Below are 21,584 nucleotides of genomic sequence, written 5' to 3' on the forward strand. Positions count from 1 at the left end.
TCCCAACCCAGGGATGGAACCTGCATCTTTTGTCTCCTGCACTGGCAACTGGATTCTTTACCATTAGCACCACCCAGAAGTCCTGGGACACTATTTTTACATCCTGGGGATAGATATCCCAGAGGTCAAGAGGGAAAAGGCAGGTTCTCAGAGAGCTTGGTCCTTGCAGGCTGTGGCCCCTAGGACCTGGGTTTTTCCCTGGCCCTACCTTTTTGGCTATGTGACCTCTGGCAAGCTTCTCAACCTCTTGGTGCCTCCCTTTCCTAAGCTGTAAAATGGGGATAATCATGATATCCACTTCACAGGACTTGTTGTGAAGATTAAATGAGTTCATATATGAAAAGTGCTTAGGACAATGCTTCATCCACACCAAGTGCTCAATAAACATTCTAGCTTGTATATGACTATAAAAATGTAATGCTGTTGTACAATGAAAAGGCATAGACCAAAAGTAAGCAACAGACCAACAGGGAATATCTGGAACACAGAAAATAGATAAAAATTAATAACCCTAAGTATGGAGCTCTAGGTCAAGAAGAAAAAGACAACCCATAGAACAATGGGCAAAGGGAATGAACAGTTGGTTCACAGAAGAAATACAAAAGACTGGTTACCACATGGAGGGATGCTCACTTCCCTGGGAGCTGTGGACAAGCTGCCCCACTGCCCCATCTAATAGGAACATAAACGGCTGATAGCACTCAGGGCTGGCGAGGATGCAGGCTCTGCCACACACTGCTCACCGGGTGTGGTGACCCCTTCCTGGAGGGAAGTGGGTGGCATCTATCAAGGCTCAAGCATACTCACCACAGGGACCAACACCCTCCCTTCCGGGAGTCTAACACATCTCAACATTTAGACATGTTCCCTAATACATATGTTTATAAAGATTTACTGCATTGCCTGGACAAATACTGGAGATAGATGTCTATGATGGGATGGCTTAAAATCCATAGCATATGTAAATTATAAAATACTATTTCTTAGTTTAAAAGATTGCGGGAGATTTATATGCTAACATCTTACATTTACACAAAAATATATTCAAGACCTATATACTGGTAAGTGAAAAAAATGCAAATCACAGGAAAATGGGTAAGAAACAATCCCTGTTGTTCACAGAGAAGCACAGGAGGAAAAAGGACAACCAACGGTCAGCACTGATCAACCCTGAGAAGGGGGCCCGGTGGGGAGGGGACTGTCACTGCTTACACTATATTCTATGTATCCCTTGAACTCTGTGCCCCCAATAACAAGAATGTTAACATTGTTCTTAAATTATTTGTGCCATTAAAAAATAAGAGTGATCGCACAAAGGAGTTTTACAGCAAGATGGTTACACAAATCTACATATATTAGGAAAAAAAGTCAATTTAACTTTATGTTAATTTTTTTTAAAGTTGAAAACAAGGGAAAAATAAAAAAGAAAAAGCAACTAGAAAAAATGATGACAAAAAGAAGAAAGAGGCTGCTTCTGAAAAATGGGATTATACATAGCTTTTTAAAATTGTTTATATTTCTCTGTACTGTCCCAGGGATCACATATTACTTGGAGTAGACATAAATGAAGTAAGAAGCAGAAATTCTGGGAGTCTGACAGGGGTCTGATACTGAATCCAGACAGGCAGCCCAGCTCCTAAAGGCAGGCCGGGCCCAGAATCTCTGGCACACACCTGCTACCGGGAGTTATGGCAAAGAAAACCCCTCATCCTGGGCGGCCTGCTGCCAAGAAATGGGGCAGAGCTGTGGGTGAGCCGCCATAGCCCTGGGGAAGGGGCGGCAAGAATGCTCTGATTCCCCAGCAGCTTCTCTTTAGGCCCCAGGACCCCTATGGGAGAGACAGGCTGCTCCTCAGGGCCCCCCTCCTTGGAGCCCCACTTCGTTCCTTCTATCTCCCCATGTGAGTGACAGTCACTCTGGGGGGTGGGGGTCATTACAGCAGCATGTCCTCCCCTGGCCTAACGCAGGGCTGCAGGCACACGGAGAGGGAGGAGCTGGTAGACGTTACAGCAGCAAAACAAACGGTGAAGAGAGATGAGTGACAACGTGCAGTGACTTTTCTCATTCAGAATGCTGCAGAAAGAAACAAAAGGCACCACAGAGCGCTGGCTGCTGGGGTCCTGCTACCTCGCCCTCTTCAGATACTATTTACTGCTCTGCGGATCAGGGGACCGGGCCTGGGGCTGTGACCTCCCCACAACCACTCAGAGCCCCATGTCAAGGGCCATATGGACAGCAGAGGGGACTGGGCTCTGTCCGTGCCCCTCACGGTGCACAACCCCTCTAGGAGCCCACTGCTTGCAACACACTGTTCCTTGCAGGTGGCCCAGGACCTGGACAGTGGGCTCTGGGGGGGGCACACCTGCTTGTGAATCTCAGCACCCCCTGTTCCCTTGGTGTGACTGGGGCCAGGCTGAGTTTATTTGTTCAATGACAACTCGGGCATTGGGACTACAAGCTGCAGAAGAATCTGTGTGGGATTTCTCCAGGACTCCAGCTGGGAGGGAGACGGGGGAAAAGGCTGAGATGGGAATTGCCATGGGATGCAGGAAAGCTGGAAAAGAGGGTAAAGAAGCAGGGGGTCCACGGAGGTGTTTGGTAATACCAGGTGCCTCTCCTGCCAAGAACCCAGGAGAGCAGTTCTACAGGCACTTGATGAAGGTTCCAGGAAAGTGGGACTCTGACAGAAATTAACACTGAGCACTTCCTCTGTATAGAAATAACACAGCAAAGAGGGACCATGGCTCTTCCTGGGAATCTGTACCAAGAACAAGGTTAATCTTCAACCTTCCTATATTATCCCTTTATAAAACATATACACACTCCCTTTTTAATTAGCAGAAAATCATAAAGATAAATTCAACTTTATAATCTGACTTCCACTATTTCAGTCTGTAGGGATCTTTTAAAATCTTCATGCAGTTGCTCAGTATTTTAACTAGCTTTCCTTTCTCTAATTCTAACCCTTGTAGATTTGAAAGTTTGCCTTTTTTTTTTTAATAGTTTCAACAAAACTGCTGATTAAAAAACAAGTATCACCCTCTAGACAGAACCAGGCCAGACTCATAGTCACAGAGCACCAAGGGAGGTGTTCCCCTCGGGGTGGCCCCACCCTGCCCATTTCTCCCAATTGCACTTGGGAAAATAGCACCTCACCTTTGATAAAAGAAAGACACACTAATCCATCAACCTGGCAATCCTATACCAAGAAACAAACCAAGCTTATATGACAATCCTGAGTAGAATCCATGGTCTTCTATGTTGATAGATCCCAACTAGTGTTCCTAGGTCTCCAAAATGGTCTATTTCTTAACCACTCCCTATACGGCCCGGGAGTGGCACCTGTAACACTATGATTTCCAGAACTCACATTTTATTTAATATTTGCTTGGGAACCCTGAGCCAGCAGTGCAATCTCTGGCCTCCTGACATTTGTCCTTTTCTCTAGGTCCCTCAAACATCACAAAAGTGGTCTCCTGATCAGGGTGGGTTCTTGGGAGCACTCCAGTATAAGATACACAGCTAGGGGACTTCCCTAGTAGTCCAGTGGTTAAGGTGCTATGCTTCCAATGCAGGGGGCACGGGTTCAATCCCTAGTCAGGGAACTAAGATCCCACATGCTGCATGGTGCAGCCAAAAAAACCTACCAAACAAACAAACAAACAAAATACACAGCTAGGCAGCTAAGGGACCCTGCTGTCTGTTAACCTTCTGGGCTCAGATTCCTCTCGGAACCATGTGCATTCCATCCCTTCTAAAGCCCAGGCACCTAGATAGAGAAGGAGGACTGTACAGAGATTATTTAATGTGGAGCCACACCCATCAGACGGGAATTTAAACGGGCAGTTCCTCAGGGAGCTTCACCTCGGGCTTTTGCCCTGGCCCTGTCACTCTGATAGTCCAGCAGAAACACACACACACACACACACACACACACACACGTGTGCACAGGGGGCAGGCAAACACCTTGTTAGAGAATGTAGGATCCATGATCTGCAGACACCTAACAAGCGAAACTCCAATTCTTTGGCCACCTGATGCGAAGAGCTGACTCATTCGTAAAGACCTGATGCTGGGAAAGATTGGAGGTGGAAGAAGAAGGGGACGACAGAGGATGAGATGGTTGGATGGCATCACTGACTCAATGGACATGGGTTTGAATAAACTCCGGGAATTAGTGATGGACAGGGAGACCTGGGGTGCTACAGTCCATGGGGTTGCAAAGAGTTGGACACAAATGAGCGACTGAACTGAACTGAACAAGAGAAATCTCAGCTCTATTCATTTGTTAAGTCTGAAGCTGGAACAGCCTCAACAGGGCTGGTATTCATAATACTCATTCACAATGACTAATGGGGAAACAAAAGGCTGCCATCTGGTTTCTGGTTCTCGTTTTCTAATTTAGCTCTCAACAACCTCATTTGTTCATTTTCTCATTCATTAAGCCCTTACTCTATGCCCATAGATGACTTAGATGGGGAAGTGATGATCACTCTGGTTCAGGGAGCCAGGTGGGTGCACTGCAAGGGGAGAGGGCAGGGAAGAACACGACAGCCAGGCTCCGGGGCCCAGACCCTGCCAGCATTTGCTACTACAATGAATTCCTTACAACCTAAGAGTACAAGAAAGAATACAGACAAAAATCTTCCCAGTTTGCAACCAGGGTTCTATTAAAAAAAAGGGGGCTTAATTAACAATTGGGTTTCCCTAGTGGCTCAGCAGTAAAGCATCTGCCTGCCAATGTAGGAAATGTGGGTTCAATCCCTGGGTTGGGAAGATCCCCTGGAGGAGGAAATGGCAACCCACTCCAGTATTCTTGCCTGAAAAATTCCATGGATAGAGGGAAACTGGTGGGCTGCAATCCAGGGGGTTGCAAAGAGTCGGACATGATTTACAGACTAAACAACAACTAATAAACAATTATTAAACAATTCCAATCTATCAGGTACATGTTGCTAGGATTCATCAAAGGGGACACATACTCTTAATGCTGTGGTCCATAAAGTACTGTTCAAACCACTCTGTAATCTTCCAGGAGCCAGAGGGCTCTCTCTGGCACAGACCAGGGGCACCGACACGCGGGGTGAAGCTCCCAGGAAGTGAAAACAGTGAGCCTGGGGCAGGAACTTGGGCAGGGTGAGTGCAGCTCTGGGTGCAGCCTGACTTCCCATAAGACTTGCTTTCATTAGCAAATCTAAGACTGGCCAGGAGAGTGCATCTCCACAGGGAGAAGGCTGCGGTGCTACCTGGCGGATATTCATTCATCAGGGTTCCTCCGCCACAGGGACTGAGCCCTGGCAGGGCTGCGGTGACATGCTCCTAGGGCCCTCTCTGTCACTGCCCTTAATCAGAGGCCCTTTGAAATTCGGGTGTTTTTTTTTAAGGCTCTTTTGGGGGTCATTTTTCAGGAGAAAGGCCAATAATTTTCCTTTGGATTCTCTTTGGAATTTGGCACTTATAAGACGGACTTGGGGAAATCCCCAGGAGTGGTCTACTTATGAACAATTGCTAATTAACCAAACCCCTGTGATACTGCAGGGAAGCAGAGTGTGGGAAGGCCAGGGCTCGGCGGCATAGGACTCAAAGAGCAGTGCCATTTCTCCACACCACTGTCTACTGGTCTGTAAAGCGGAGTTAATCGTATTTGCTTTGCAGCACTGTGGGTGAGACAGAAGGAGATGGCCCTGTGGGCAGCCACTTTGTCACCACAGAGCAAATCACAATCAACAGCAGAAAGATCTCTATGACTAAGACAATTAATAAAGTAATCTTTCACTAAAGATGCCTCTGTGGACTGGCAATTATGACACTGATTTGTGAAGAAGTTATTTTTGCTTCTTCTCCTCTTCCACAATCCCTTGCCCACCATCACTGGGCCAAAGAGCTGGCAAGAAGCTATAAGAGAAGAGCACCCCACACATGTACCCTGTCCCAGGGTGCTGGGGACCCAGCTTCATCACCCATTAGGATGGGCCCGCTTTTCCCAGAAGCTGCGCCCAGGAACTCCGTGGCCAGGGGGTGTCATCCCTTGCTCACCTTTCCAGAAGCAGCCTTCTCCCTCTTAGAAAGGAATTACAATCCATTTCCATCCTTCATGGGAATGGGGAGGACACTGGCCTAGAAAAATCCTGAGCTACAGGGCTTTCGGTCAATATTGCAAACACATTTTACAGGATTCATGTTTTTCTTCCCTTGATCCACGATGGATACCAGGTGAAGCAGAAAGAAGGGGTTCTAGGTGCTGTGGGGTCTGAGGTTCCAGCCCTGGCTTCCGTGTGCCCTTTCAACTACTGGACAAGATACAGGCTCTCTCAGGGCCTCAGTGTCCCCACCCGCAAGCTGAGGGATGATTGCTGTTCTAGGTAAACAGCTAAAGGCTCAGAGAGGTATCCACTCTGAGCCAAGGGAGGGAGGCTGTGGCGGGGAGGAGCAAGGTTCCACTCACATGGGGCGTGGAACATGACGAGCACAGAGGAGTGTTCCTTCACAAACTGGTCAAAGTCTTCATCGCTCAGGTGATAAACGGAGCCGCCCTCATCTGCCCAGGGAGTCTCGGGGACCTGGGGCTGTGGCGGCTGCGGACTGGAAGACCAAAAACAGGCAGAGCTCAGAGCACACGCAGGGGCCGGTGCAGCCCTCACCCCCACTGGCTCGCACAGCCTGCTTCAGGGGCTCCCCGCAACCTCTCGGGGGGAGCAGGGGTCAGGGGGACTCCTCGGCCCTGCCCACCTCCATCATCCCCTCAAGAGCCCAGAGGTGCTCAGCTGATATCCTCTGGCAAACAGTGGCTTCCAGCTGTGGCTCTCTAGGCAGATCAGGAAATCTCACTTCCTCCCTGGGATCAGGGTGGGGTGGGGGGATTTGTCAGCATCTAAAAGTTTAGCCAACCGGCAAGAATAAGCTATGGCAGCAAAGAGTGACCTCTGACAAAGCTAACTGATGTGCTGAGTGGTGCCCACAGGGTGAGTGGTGAGAAGAGGAGGGAATAAGAGGGGAGGGGTGGTGGGTGAGGAGTAGAGAGAGAGGCCAGGTATCTTGAGAAAGACCAAATATCAGGGAAGGACTGGGGGTGGAGAGGGGACTGAGAGGTGTTCACTAACCAGTGTGGGAGGAGGGTCATGATGAGAAAGAGTGGGGCCCAAGGGAACAAGGCTGGGGGCTCCCTAACTATGCGAACATACACTACAGTAGGAACCCTTCCTCAAGACCAGGAACAAGGTTCTCTAGTTCTCTAGAGGTGGAATGCTCAAGCAGAAAGGGTCAGGCTCAGAGGTCAGGTCAAATCCCTGTGGCCACCATGAGCTGTAAGACCTCAGGCTGGTGGCCCACCTCCCTGGAGCCTGCCCCACCTGGGACAATTGTGTGCTGACATTTACATCACCAGCTGTTACAGTGGGGGAGGCTCACAGCTGCCCTCTCTTGCTTCAAAGCCAAGGGTAAGTCGGCCAGTGACACAAACTCCCTGATGCTTTATGAACACCTTTGCCAGAGCCACCTCAATCGTTACTTTGAAAAAATACCCTTTAGGATGACAAATGTGAAAAGACAACCATTGCTTCCTGCCTTTGAGAGCCTACAGTAAAAAAGAAAAAGTGCAAAGTTCCAGCAGCCAGGACTGACAAGTCATGAGAGCAATGTGTCCCAAACAATGGGAGCTGCTGTCCTCCCCTGTGGCTGGGGTGGTGGGGCCTGCCACCCCTACCCCAAAGCAGAGCCTGGGTCTGACAGCACCTTCAGAAACCCTCTCTGGTGCTCTCGACTAGGCCCCACTGGTGGTCTCAGCAATGGAAAGTAGCAGCGAGAGGGTCAAACCACTCTGAGCCCATGTACATCCAATTTTAGACGGGGCTGATGGCAAAATCAAGCTTTAGAATGAGTCAGCACCAGTCATTCAGCATTCCCAACACCAAGAAACCTAGGCTCCCATACACAGACTCAAAATACCAATTCCTGAAAGCATCACCAATTCCACTTCAGGGAATTTATCTTTTCAATATACCTGGACATGGTCAGAATTATACACATTCCAAGGTATTCGTTAGAGATGATTTGTTATAGAAAAGACTGGAAGAACCCAGTACCCACTGGTATATGAACTGCTTAGGTAAACTGCAATCAATCAGGACCCCAGAGGGCTGAGCATGGTGCAGGGGGACAAGGAAGCTCCCTACACTCTGATGTAGACAGCAGGGTCAGACACAACAGGCCATAATATGCTAACTTTTGCATAAAATAGAGAGCGAGAGAAAATACTTATTCATATTTGCATGCGTCTGCATAAGGAAACCAATTAAAGTTGCTACCTCTAGGGGGTGGGAGGGAGAATAGGATAGAGGAAACAGGTAAAAGGAAGACTTCAATGCATAATTTTTAAGTATCTTTTAAAAAATTATTTCAATTATGTGAATGGAATCTATTCTAAAATTAAAATAATTTTTAAAAATCCAGCAAGAGTACACACATAGAATGGAGATGCCATGCCTTAGTGGCAGTATGAGTAAATGAAGGTGACTGAAAATTTTCTAGTTAAACATAGAGGAGGACACACTCCAAAGCCACTAAAATAACATCACAAGAGCTAAAAAAGAAAAAGGTAATGAACTCACAGAAGCAAAAGCAAAGAGAAAAAATAGAGGTCAGTGTAAATTTAGAAGCTAGAAAACTGACTTAGCAAAAAATTTCTGCCTTTCTTAGAGGGCAGAAACCAGAGGTGCTGCATGCTTAGAGGGCGTGGGGACCCAAGAACTACCCCAATAAGCAAAGGCTCCAGAGGAGCAGAGGTTCCCCTTGAAGCGGGGCTGGGGCCCAGGGCTGGAAATGGGAGACCGTGGGATCTCCAGCAGCCAGGCGGCTGCCCCTCGTCCACCCAGTGGACAGTAGGAAGTTTGCTTTCTGGAGGGGCCTGCAGACCTAGGCACAGCGGTAGGAGGGCACAATGACTGAACTGTGCCCTTTACTGTGTCTCCACTTAAAGACGGGGGCTCCCTCTGGATCATCTCTCTACTTTCTGCACCTCCCACAAGGCAGTTACCCAATAAACACTCTTTGAATCAATGCAGAAATGAGAGAAGAATGGTTGAAGGAACTGGAGGTGTCTAACCAGGAGAAGAAGAGACAAGGGAAACAGAAGAGTTTTCTTCAAACATTTCACACTGTAGCAGGAAGAGAAAGCAAGGTTGACTTTCTACAGCCCCATAAAAGAGAACCAACACCAGGTGGAAGCTCCAGAGAAAGAAACTTCAGCTCAACAGAAGGAAGAACCTCCTATCTACAGCAGATAAGAGAGAAAGAGCCAGACTAGGAGTCAGAATACCTGGTTCTGAGTCGTTTCCTCCACCTTTCAGCTCTAGGGGCTGAGGCAACCAGTCCGACTTAAAATATCTGTCAACGTACATGCAGGCCCTTCTTCATCTGCCCTACAGGTACATCTAGACAGACAATGCCCTTGAGATACTTTGTAAATGTATATAGTGCTACCCAGGTGTTCCTAGACACCACTCATAACCTAAATCATAAGAATCACTCAAACATGAGTGGACCCTCAAAGTGAGTTGATGTAACCACAAAGGGTTAAATTTACACAGCATCTGCTTCAGTGACTTTAACCCTTTTTTGTTATTATAAACATACATAATGGCCTGCCTCCTGTGAAGGACTATAAGGAAGTGAAACTAACACATTTCCCTCCCTGCCTGAGGCTTGCCACTCTAGGGGACATTTGCAAGGATTGAATAGTCTTTTTACTTTATTTCCTCACCTCCCCTCCATCTCTGATCCATGGAAGAACCTGGCAACCAGACCCTGACAAGATGGTTATTTTGAAGTGCTAGTCTGCCATCTTCTTGGTCAGCTGGCTCCCAGATTCAAGCTTTTTCCTCAACTCAAAATCTCATCTCTTGGAATCATTGGCCTGTCGTGAGGTAAGCAGAGCGAGCTTGGACTCCGTAACACGGAGGCCCTGTTCTTTAAAGTGTTCAAACACAATCAGTAACTCCACCCGTCCTAGAGGTAAAGCAACACTGAAAGGGAACAGCTGGGGGCAGGTTCACTGACATTCACACTCTCTTACCATCCTGTGACCCTAATTCCCCGGCTCTCCAGGACTGCGAAATGCACACAAAGCAGGTCCTTGCCTGAGGAAGGTGCACATTCCAGAGATGAGAAGAGGTAACTTAAAGCATGACAAGTCAAGAACACTTTGTGTTTGTTTCCAATCCACTTCTGCTTAGTATAAAAATACCCAGGCAGAACTGGGTAGCCAGGTCAACACTGATTGCCACTTGTGAACACTCTACCTGCCAAGCCCAATTCAGCAGCATGAAGTCTGCAGAGAGCGGAATGAGAAATGCAGCTGCTGGGAGCACAAGAGGGCACAACCATCAGGATCACTGCACCACCCCAGAGCCCCGGGGCACTCTCACACGGGGATGCCCTGCCCTGCCCACTCGCCAGAGTCACGTGTCACAGGGCAGGTTTTGGCCCTTCTCTCCTGGGCTTCTGAGAGTCATCTGGAGAACTAGCAAGGCTGGACCACCCTCCTCATCCTCTACATTTGGCTGCAGCCAATGGAGAGGCCCAGGGAAGAAGTGCAGGGCAGCAGGAAAGGTAGGATCACCGCGACCCACGAACCAGGACGTGGGGGAAACCTGGTAAAGACTTAAAACACCAGGTACCAGGGAAAAACACACACAGAGCTGACTATCTGTTGTGGGGGATCTGTAAGGAAATGTCAAACGCCACAACATACTATTCTTGGGTAATGGGGTAAGAGGGCCACTTTTCCCTTTAACTAAATATTTGAGTTTTCCAGTAATAACATACCTCACTGAATAACCTTAAAATCAGAAAAGATTTTGAAAAAAAAAAATTAGCTACCTGGAAGGACAATGGCACTGCTAGATCTTGTTGGGGCATGAGATGAGGCAGTCCACGAGGGGTCCTTCAGGAAGGGCCTCTCTGCCCCCACCGTGCTGCGAGAGTGGGCTGTGGTCCTGCCTTGGAAGGAGCTGCTGCCCAGGGGTACCCAGAGGCTGCCTTCCCTTCCCCAGAGTTACCCCATCAACCTCAGCGTGGAGACTGCACACCCAGGGTGAACCAAAAGCTGCTAACAAGGTCTCCTTCCCATGGGGGGCGAGGAGAGGAGAGGTGGGAAGTGGGGAGGCGCCAGCCCAGGACAAGGTGGAAGAACCAGGCTGGGGCTGTGTGTGGGGTGGGGACAGATCAGTGGGTTCCCAAGGGGAGAAAATCACCTGTCTCAGAGCCTCCACTGACATGCTCCCCTGGTCTAGGAGAGCAAGCAGTTCTGAACACTTTCTAAAAAAATAAATAATAAACCTTATCCTTCCAAGAAGATATGAGTGCATTTTGAAACCAGAAGAGAAGGGGGAGGGAAGCAGACAGATTTTATGCTCTGGTGACAAATGAGATTGCCATTTGTTGAAACCTTTTCCCAAAGCAGAGCGAGACATGTCTGGCTAGAGGAGAGGACATGCTTATTATCAAATGAAAAGGAAAACAGGGGTGTGAAGGCCCAGGTTAAGACAATGAGTATAGAATAATGGAGACCTGCCTTCCTGGACAGGGGCTGGAATTGAGGTAAGAGATGGAGACAGAGATGTGAAAATGCTTCCAAGAAATAAATGACAACATGCAAACATGGTTTGGCTGTGGTGTTTTATCTCTTGGGCCCCTGGGAACCCAAGGAACAGAAGATTGAGAGTTTCAGCCTTTAGAATCAAACAGTTTGTTTCCTGTGGATTCTGGGTTTTGTTTTGTTTCTGTACAAAATTTATCCTCCTTTCCCATTCTGAAAATACACATTTTCAACCTCCATGTCTTTGGATAACTAATTCTTTAACCCTGTACCCGTGAAGTAATAATGTCAATAAATATGCACCATGTTGGCACCTTGGTAAAAAGGGGAGGGGTTCCAGCCAGAACTCAGGGCCAAGCCTGGCCCTGCTGCCTGTCAGCTGCAAAAGCTTGGACGAGCCACTCCATCACTCTGCTTAGTTACCTCATTTATGAAATCATGAAATAAGGATAATAATATCTGTTCTGAGGATTCTATAAGAATCCACATAAAGTGCTTAGAACAAAGTCAGGCACAAAGTGGAGTCCCCAAAATGCTACTATTATTCCAAGGACTGCATAAATAGCTACAAGTGGGCGATGACTGGCAGAGCCCAGAGCAGGTCAGTGCTTGGGGCAGGGCAGGGTGGTCAGAAGAACTCCGGCCATGAAGAAGGGGTGGGGGAGACAGACTCCCCATCCAACATGCTGGTCAGGGTCCAAGTATCACACAAAAGTCACACAACTAGCAATGGCAGGGGTGGTTTGGGTTGTAAAGATCTAATCACATTACAAACAGGATCCTTGGGTGCTATGAAGCAGCTCTGCAGGGATGCACGGTGAACCGCAAAGCAGTGTGCAAATCTAAAGCATTAGGACACTTCTTAGCTTCACAGCACCTCATACAAAGTGTTATGTTTGAAATAAGCATTCGACTGACAACTCTATTTTCAGAGAGACCTGCAGCAGAACCTCTCTCAAACCTGCCATCCTGGGTGAGAAACGCTTCTATTCATCAGGTAGACAGTAAGGGAGCGGGGGAAACCTATCTGAAATGCAGTCATCACAGCAAGTCACACGAAATTCTCCCAACTTTCACATCCTGCACTCACAGATCCCTCATCTAGACGCCTCCCACAATCAGCTGTGTGGGCAGCAAGAAATGGTCCTTTCCTTCCTCATTCTCTTACCAACCGCCAGGCAGAGCCCTGTGACCAGGGAAATACTGGGGCCTGGCAGATGCCCCTCCCTCTGGGTACCCCCACCAAGGCAAACGCCAACTTACTTCTTCAGCCACTCCACAATGTCCTCAGCTGTGGACCCGTAGCTATCATACTGGAACAGAAACCGTCCTTTCCTGTGAAATGTGGGGAGAAACCATGGGCTCAGACAGGGGGCAGATACCATCGTGGGGGGGAGCAGCGTCCACAGGGAGGCAGAGGACTTACTCGAAATAGCAGATGGTGGGGTAGCCACGCACACTGTACTCCTCCTTGATGTTTTCAAATTCCGAGGGGTAGACATTCATCCCGGCCAGCACCTGGGAGCAAACGGAGAACAGACCCGTCCACGCTCTGCCCGCAGATGCCCTTTACTTCATCCACACACTGCCCATTCAGCTGTCCCATCAGAAACAGAAGATGGGGACTGAGCCTCAGAGAATGATGCGTCCAGTGCAGGGGGGAGCAAGGCACGTCAAGCCATCTAGGAACAATGACCGAGCTCTCCGGAAAAGACAGGCATCTGGGCTAAGGGTTGCCCCCCAGACAGGCATTCCAACCTGCCTGCCCTGTAGGGAGGATCATCCCAGAGCAAACACAGTTCTGAGGACTGAAGAAGAAACCTGGCCTCATTACCAAGGTCAATCAGGTCCGAGAGTAGGACCACTGCCTCCCAAGTTCATACTATGCCTTTTCTCTGCCCATGTCAACTAAGGGTGTACTCTTCTCCATTCAGTCACTCCACGGGGTCCTCAAACACCTTCCTGGACACCTCAGTCTGTCCACCCTGGCTTCATGCACCACATTCTCAGATTACACAGCTCATGTGGCCAAAGAGGGTGTGTAGTTCCCAGGACGACCCACCTGCCTGACTCTGCTCCCTCCAGACCCTGTTAGGTGACCTGTGGGGACCATCACCTATGGCCTGACCTGACCGTCATCTCTGAAGTCTGAACATACTCTGGCTCCTGGGGTCCACATATGCCAACACCCCTGAATGGAAAAGGAACTTCAGTAGCTATGTTACTGACAACAAGGCTGTATGCTAAGAGCAACCCAGAATGAGTCCCCAAGAACTTCCTTCCCAAAGCAGCAACTTTTTCCTGTAGGGCAGGATCAGGTGCCCAGAAAGAGGACTTTGGCTCTGTCATCACAAGAGAACACAGCACGATCAGATGCAGGAAGACTCCCAGAGGGAAGAAGTTCAAAAAAGCCAGGAGTGGTTAGAGAAGCAGAGAGGAGAAAGCAGGAAGTGGAATTTTGCTGAACAATACATAAGGAGGCATATGAAGAGAAAACGGGGAATAGCAGTCTCAGTGGACAGTGAACTTGACTCAGAAAACTGCTTCCACTTGGCAGTCGCATGACCTTGGGCAAGTCACCCTCCCTGAGGTTTCTTGTTTGGAAGATGTGGTCCAGGAGAAGATCACAGGGTTCTTAAGAAAACTGAAGGAGATGACCCAAGTCAGAGGGCTTCCCTGGTGGCTCAGATAGTAAAGAATCGCCTGCAACACCGGAGACCTGGGTTCAATCCCTGGATCAGGAAGACCCCTGGAGAAGGAAGTGGCTACCCACTCCACTATTTTTGCCTGGAGAATCCCACAAACAGAGGAGCCTGGCAGATCACATGGGGTAATGAAGAGTTGAATACAACTGAGCAACTTAGCACAAAACTGCTGCTCAAATTCATTATTTCCTACCAAATTCTGGGTGATGGGAACCACCCGGGCCTCTGGCAGCTCCATCCCACCAGGTATCTAAACATACTGACCATTTTAAATGCCCAGAACAGTTTCTGCCGTAAAGCAGACACACCATAAAAGCTTGCTAATCTGATTTTTTTCTTCCCATTCCATTTTAGGGTGCTACAAGGAATACAGGGAAAATAAACCTGAGACAGAATTTACTAGAAGCTCTGGAACCCTCTAAAAGCCCTTCTACTCATTTCCCCAGACTGATTCAGCAGCCAGTTCCAGTAATAACTGTCTACTTTAAAGTTCTTTTTTTATGTCTAATTGATCTCCTCATTGTCAGTACACATTCACCACAAGATTAATCTTCCACATCCTCCTCTTTCATTACATCACTTCCCTGCATAAAACCCTTCCATTCCACTGAATGGAGGCCAACGTCTAACTCCAGACTCAAAGATCATATGGTCCCTATCTCATTTTTTAATTCTTCTTTTCTACAAAACCCTTAATGTACATTTGCTAGAGTCTAGATTTTTTATTCTCCCAGGAATGACACAGTCTGAGATCTCTGCACAGGGAGGCAGCTGGACTCTTTGCCGTCTCAGGCACCTTGAAGATAGAAATATACCACAGTGCCTAGGAACCTGGGCCCAGGGGGCAGGATGCTGGGTCTAAATCCTAAATCCCCTCTCAGTAGATGTTCTCCTTGAACAAGTCACAGTTGCCTCTGCACCTCAGTTTCCTCATCTGCAGCTCCGTCTTCTGGCTTCTGTGAAGACTAAATGAGATGGTGTGAGCAAAGTATCTACAACACTCAGAATCTGTTAGCTGTCATCACTAATATGAATACCACTAAGAAGCTCTACAGATCTGCTCACATTCCCAGAGCCCACACTGTGCTTTCTAGGCCCCGACTCCTGAGTCTTCTAGCCATGTGCTCAGGTTGCCCACACCCCCTCTCTTGGCCACCACAGAAGACACATCCAACTCTTAAGGCAAAACAAATCCCACCCAGAAGGTGGCCTTTGTCAACCACCTTTGTTTGTGATGAAGCCTTAATTCTCTGGGTTTTTGCAGCAGTTTTGACTACTTTGGGGGCATTTATTAGTTAACGAGGTAATTATTTTTTGAACAACTGACAAGCACTTTTTGGAGTTTGTGATTCCAAATAAGACAAAACTGACCTCAGCCTACGGAGAAGTGAGGGCTGCCTAACACTGAACCGTGTGTGCTGGGGGTTGGTCAGCTGGCACAACATGGCCTTCCTCCTGTCCAGCCCACATCCCACGGTTGTGGGGACAATCACAGAAGAATCAATAGAAACTCCACAAAGCAGGTGCATGTGAGCGAGTAGTCAAGGAGGGTAAGATTTCCACAGACACTTCAGAAAGAGAAAACAGAGGTAAGACAAACCAAGATGTGGCTCAAGAACTGGGGACCATGTTGGTTTAATTGCAGAACACAAGAGAGGGCAGTGAGAGAAGGTCGGGTGGGTTCACTTAGGTAGCTGTGGACCAGCCTTTAGTGTCTGAGAAACCAGGATTTTATTCAGGAAGTGCCAGAGAGCTATTGGGGGTTGTAAGGGGTAAGTGGTGGGATCAGGGAGATAAGTGAGCGAGCAGTCACAGCAGCCACACTGGGTGGGTTGAGCGGGGTCTAACCCAGGCTGGTGGGCAAGTCTCTTCTCGGATGGAGGATGTATCGAGGGGGAGATGGATGGTGACAGCCTGGCAGAGGAGCCTGCGGTGCTCAGGACGAGGCATGGAGGAAAGTTGGCCGTCTGCCAGATGTAAGGACACTGAATTTTAGTAAATATTTTAGACACCCCGCATCTGGGTGCAGGAGAGAAATCCAGACCAAGATGTCAAGCAAGCAGTCTGACACATGGTACCGGAGCTTAGAGACTCAGTCTCCACGGAGCTACCTCTTATTGAGTTATCGACACAGATAAAAACCACTGAGGGATAGTCCATAGGAGACAAGGAAAGCACAGTGTCAGACCCTCATTCCAGTGTGCTAATAAGGAAGAAAAGAGAGTGGAAAGCAGAACCCTGGGTGCACTCCATGCAGGGAGTGGAAGGAACAGCAAGCACAGAGCCGTGGGGTAGGGGGTGCCCATCGCCTATCTGGGAAGTGTTTGCAGGTTACAGAGCTGTCCCCATGCACCAGCCCATTCACTCTTCCAACAGCCTACTGAGGCAGGCAGGGCTGGTGTCATCATCCCCATTTTAAGAATGGGGAAATGAAGCCTCCAAGGCTACTTGCCCAAGATCTCCCAGCCAGTTATTAACAGCCATCAGCAAAGTCTGCTCTGCACAAACCTGTTGCCAAGACCAACCCATTTCACCATTTACACCCAGATGGCCCATCATGGCCAAGGTTAACAAAAGACTTGGCGTGTACGTTGATAACTGGCAAGGCTGGGAAGAGGAGGTGGGCAGGCATGGGCTCGTTCTGGCAGCTGTGCTGGCTGCTAAAGGTGTCAATTGGTGGGACTAGATGGGACAAATGCAATGACTCAGTGACAGCAAAAAAGAAGAGGAGGATCTGAGTTTGGAAAATGGCAAAGGCTATGCATCCCTGACCCAGCCTGGCTTCCATCTTAATGACATCATCAGATTGGATGCCTCCCAAGAAATCTGTCGAGGAGGAAGGTTTCTAACCCCTGCCACAGACAGGGCTAGCCAAAGCGGGCTCAAAGATGACAGAGACAAAGAGAAGATAGGAGGTGCTAACCGGTGGATTTCAGCAGTGTGGAGGGGGTAAGCTTTTGATTCCAGGGAACAAGCAGTCCATCTCTGCCCCAGGTTCGAGGACAAAAAGGAATCCACCCCTCTGGCTGCCCTGTTCTTGGGAGGCTATGGCTGCAACCATGAGCCCTGGCCTCGAAGGACCTCCTGAAGTAGGTGATGTTCATAGGGGCGAGGACTCTTTCCCTAAGGGAGCTAGGAAAGGTGAAAACTTTTCAAAAGATACTTTCCTAAGAAACCAAGGGGAAAGAAGAACAAAACAAGCCCCGAGTAAGAAAATATAGAAGCAAAGAAACGGATGAGTTCACATAACACAGAGGCCTCTAACACCTGGCCGAAGCTGGGCTCGGTCGGCCAGACCCTCTGACCTGGGCCCGAACAGGAGCAGCAAGCACTGCTTTTTTGTTTTTTCTTTCTTTCTTTCCTTTTTTGGAAGCAGGTACCCTTAACAAGTAGTCTTCAGGGCAAACATTGTAGAACCTAGTGTGAACCTAGTGTGAATCCAGGGCCAGAAAAGAAGGCCCTTGTTTCACAAACATCCTTCCTACTTCGCCTCTGTCCCTAGGAACTGATGCTCTGACTTCCTTTAAAAAGGAGAACATCACTTTTAATGTAAATATACAGCTTAAAACAAAATATACTCAGGAGTGGTAAGCCACATGCCCATTCTTTCATTCACTAGGACGTGTTGGGCCCCTACTCTGAGCTTGGCCCGTACTCTGTATTGAAGAAATGCTCAAGAAACTCATCTCTCAGTTAGAAAACCTCCTCATAATTAGTATCAACTGTGGATAAAGTGATTCAGAACATAAGCAAAGATGAGCAGACAGGACCACGCAAGGCAGGGACAGGCTCTGGGGGACCACGGGAGGGGCCTGAAAAAATGTTTTTGGCAGGTAGATGTAGCATTAGCTAGAATCTTCCAGAAGGTGCTAGAGATTGGCAACAAGACCTTACCTGCTTTGATGGGACTGGCCAGCTAATCTGTGATCTGACTGGGGCTTGACCAGAGTTTGGAGGGTGAGCTGAGAGGTTGTCTAAGTGTATGTGGGTGAGAAAGTGAAAGTAGCTTAGTTGTGTCTGACTCTTTGTGACCCCATGGACTGTAGCCCACCAGGCTCCTCCGTCCATGAGAGTCTCCAGGCAAGAATACTGGAGTGGGTTGCCATGCCCTTCACCAGGGGATCTTCCTGACCAGGGATTGAACCCAGGTCTCTGGCATTGCAGGCAGATTCTTTATCATTTGAGCCACAAGGGAAGCCTATGTGGATGAGAACTTGTGGGTAATTAAGTCTTTCCTTCAGGCAAAATCATCTTAAAATATGGTATCTATTGAGGCCCCAAAATGTGCAGTGAAACTTCCCCAGAGTTATGTCTGTGTGCCGCAGGGCCAAACATCTCCAAGCAGCTTGCTAAAAATTCATTAGTGAGGAACAAGCAGGACCCTGGTGTCGCCCCAGAAATGAGGTCAGAAGAGAAAGCACGTGGCTCTTTGCAACCCAATCCTGGGGCTGGCTAGCAGAGGCTGCCATTTAAAACTTTTTTAATTGACTCTGAACTAATCACCAATTTGATCCATAAAGATCAGGATGAATTTTAAGATCTCAGAACTGTAGCAGGACTCTGGCCTGCCCCACTGAGATGGCAGCTCCCAACGACCTTTCAGGAAAGGCATATGGACTTTTCCATGCTCCCAGAGGAGCCAGCAGTTATTTTTCTGTTGCCACCAAAAAGAAAAAAAAAACAAGCAAAACACCCAAAGCTAACCAAACAAAAACCTCAAAACCTCTGTGGCTTGGGGTAAGTGGGAAAATGGACAGACCTATGGCACAGAAGAGGTAAGCCTGGCAAGGCAGCAGGAGAAACACATAGAAAAACAGGCCTGTCAGTGACTGAGGCTCAGCCCTGGGCGAGGTCTGACCGCCCTGGCCTGTCCTCCTTCCTCACTGACCATCCTGCTCGCTCCTACTTCTCTGAAGGCCCATTTCCTTTGTGGCTCGCCTTCCCCTTCCTGTCTCCCAAAGGTGGGTGATCCTGAGATGACCCTGTCTCCTGTCCATTCCCCCTGCACACTCTCCTTCAGAGAACTGGTATGTTTGGGTCTCCAGCTCCCCACCACCTTGCTCCACTGCGGTCCTGACATCTCTCCTGCCCCACAGACGATGTCCCTCCTGGTCCCTCCGGAACCACAGAGCCCTACACGCCTGGGCAGGAAGCTGCCTCATGGGCCCGCAAGTGCTCTGGGCCCACTATTGGGGTCACTGTGCCCTCTTTCTTTGCCACTAGGCTGCCCAGCATCCGGAGCTTCAGCCTGCCTTGGAGCCCAGCTCCTAGCATTGTAGACCCTGATGGTTTACAGTCAGCCCCTGGCCTCTGCACACCATAGGGCTTCCTGCTACTGTCCTGGCTATTTCATCACTGGCCTTGACAGGCCCCATATTCTCCTGGTCCCCAGCAATCTGGGGAGTCCTCAACATTCACTGAGGACAGGCCTCTGAACCACATGCCAGGGGCAGCAATAGTAAGTCCTTCTCACAATTTTAAAACGTGTCCTCTCCCCTCCCCCTGCTGTCTCCCCAAGTGAGAGAGAGAAATCGAGAGCCGGCAGCCAGCCCCACCTGGCCCCTGGCTCCTCACTTACGAACTGGCCCCGCAGCTGGGTCGCAGCCTTCTGGAAGTGTGGCATTATCCTCTTGCACACGCTGCACCCTGGTCACCAGCAGGAGAGAAATGAAATGGTTACAATGGGCCCCATGCTCAGCCCTCTCTCCCTTCAGGCCCGCCTCTACCAGCAAGCATTTATCCCACTTCCAAAAGCCACGACCGCCCAGGCTCTGGGAACACACAGGCTCAGAGGCAAAGGCCCCAGTCCCCAAGAGCTGACCAACTCCACGGCATGAAACAGGACCCAGCCCAGCATTCCCTCAACAGGTGTGGGACTGTCAAAGCTGACGCAGCTGGGGGAGAGCAAAGCACTGAGTAACTGAGAGAGGTGAAGAGCTCAGCAGGAATCCAGAGAGCCAGGAGAGCACCCGCTTCATGCACAGCTGAAAGCCTCCCCTCGCTGCCCAGCCGGGGGCTACAGATGAACCTGGAGCAAATGCTATGAGGGAAAATGTGCAACCACACATACAGTGGCTTTGGGGATTTCTTGCCTCTTTTCCTTCATTAACAAAGACAATCACGCCATGACAGAAGGCAGTTGAGCACTGGCCAGGATCTGACACTCCATTCTCATCTTCCGTTGACCTGCCCAATGACCCTGACAGGTCACCTCCTCTCTCTACTGCTCCTCCCAGCAAATGAGGGGGCTTGGACCAGACGGCCTCAGGCCCCTTCCAGCACTGACACTGGCGTTCATTCTCTGTGATGTCTCTGGCTCTACCCTCTCTGGTCCACTACGGTCACACTCTCTCCTGGGTGGTGAAGCCCCCAACAACCAGTACTACCTCAGAGAGCCTCTGATTTAAACCCGCCCCTTCCCTTCGACGAAAACAAGCCGCACACAGGCACTGACCCCACAGAACATGAGTCCCGGTTTCCTCAGACAGGAGGAATTCTAACACACAAGGTGTTACTCTTCCTGACAGCTGCTCTGCTGCAAAACAGGCTCTGAGATGCTTCTGAAGGCCACAGACACCAAAGCTGCCAGGAAGCCCATGTCAGTCTGGACGTCAGCTCGACAGCACAGTGGGGACAGGGCCATGCAGTAGCAGGCTGACAAGCTCGGATCTACATTTAGCTAAGGCCTCAACATGGGCAGAGCAACGCGGCTCAGAGAGGAGCACTCTCCCACCGGGCCAGATACAAACACTGGAGACCGTGAACAGCTCAGAACTCCCCGGGGACCACTCAAATCTCCCCAGCACTGCATCTACCAGACAAGACGCAATGCAGGGTACCCTGACGTGAAACTCTCAAAATGCCCACAGCCCCTCTGAGACGTTCCTGCCCAGCAGACAGACAGAAACACATACACGCCAACACATTAATAAGCCTGGGCTCAAGTTTATGCCATTAGTTCAGGCTCAGACTCAGGGGGACATGGTAGCTGCAACGAGGTCAGCCTGCAGCGCGGACCCTTAGTGTCTGCCTGCAGAGGACAAGCGGCCCCTCTCCCCAGCAGCTGCCACCACAGCGTGGTCCCCATCAGCACTGGGAAGGGAGGCATGTGACACCTGTCAGGGGGCTGTGTCCCCACTGTGGGGATTCAGGGGGGAGAACAGAAACCAAGGAGGCAGTGCCAGCTCCCTGGGATGTCCAAGCTCCACCAGGCAGATGCACGTGGTAGGGATGGGCGGTCACGCAGCAGAGGAGGGAGCTCGGCTCCGGGGAGGGTGAGACCCAGG

The 21,584-nt window shown here is 49.4% G+C and overlaps 1 protein-coding gene across 1 annotated transcript in view; it reads right to left on the reverse strand.

The window, feature by feature from the left end:
- Positions 1–21,584, reverse strand: part of PDIA5 (protein disulfide isomerase family A member 5) — a 90,655-nt gene that overhangs the window by 27,253 nt on the left and 41,818 nt on the right. Inside the window, exons 8-11 of the mRNA XM_061167006.1 lie at positions 19,877–19,944; positions 13,020–13,111; positions 12,857–12,928; positions 6,446–6,582 (exon numbers count right to left, since the gene is read on the reverse strand). Of these exons, the coding sequence (XP_061022989.1) occupies positions 6,446–6,582; positions 12,857–12,928; positions 13,020–13,111; positions 19,877–19,944 (369 nt within the window). The remainder of the gene's footprint in view (positions 1–6,445; positions 6,583–12,856; positions 12,929–13,019; positions 13,112–19,876; positions 19,945–21,584) is intronic.

This window comes from Dama dama, chromosome 19 (assembly GCF_033118175.1).
Source record: "Dama dama isolate Ldn47 chromosome 19, ASM3311817v1, whole genome shotgun sequence".
In the NCBI taxonomy this organism is placed as follows: domain Eukaryota; kingdom Metazoa; phylum Chordata; class Mammalia; order Artiodactyla; family Cervidae; genus Dama; species Dama dama.